This window comes from Etheostoma cragini, chromosome 8, assembly GCF_013103735.1.
Source record: "Etheostoma cragini isolate CJK2018 chromosome 8, CSU_Ecrag_1.0, whole genome shotgun sequence".
In the NCBI taxonomy this organism is placed as follows: Eukaryota; Metazoa; Chordata; class Actinopteri; order Perciformes; family Percidae; genus Etheostoma; species Etheostoma cragini.
Genome location: NC_048414.1, coordinates 28,381,097 through 28,381,479, shown reverse-complemented (window position 1 = coordinate 28,381,479; position 383 = coordinate 28,381,097). Strand labels below are relative to the sequence as shown.

Sequence of the window (383 nt, the reverse complement as noted above, 5' to 3'; positions counted from 1 at the left end):
CCAACACCTTACTGCTCTGCTCTCTTCCTTTCCGCTACCACTGGATGATTACAGAAAGGATTTACCTTTTCTTTTCTTTTTATTCTCCATCTAGACATGTGGTCTGTTACTACATATGTTTCCCTCCATCATTTCTTCCTTTCACATAGATGAAGTGGTGTGAAACCCTTAGCTGTTTTGTAGTCAGGATAGTTGACTGATGTCGGAGGCGGGACGCGGGACATGCAGTACATGATCACAGCTTGACTTTTGATTCCATACTGCTGTTGGTCATCAACAGGATGGACTCCGTCTCTCAGAACCTGCGAGGTAAGATGAGCCTTCACAGCAACATCAATGCACTATATATATATATATATATATACTGTCACAAAGATTATATA

The 383-nt window shown here is 41.3% G+C and overlaps 1 protein-coding gene across 1 annotated transcript in view; it reads left to right on the top strand.

Moving 5' to 3' along the window:
- The window catches only part of carmil2 (capping protein regulator and myosin 1 linker 2), a 41,734-nt gene continuing 41,351 nt past the window's right edge, over nt 1-383 (top strand). Inside the window, exon 1 of the mRNA XM_034879794.1 lies at nt 1-309. Coding sequence (XP_034735685.1) covers nt 282-309 — 28 coding nt within the window. The 5' untranslated portion in view covers nt 1-281. The remainder of the gene's footprint in view (nt 310-383) is intronic.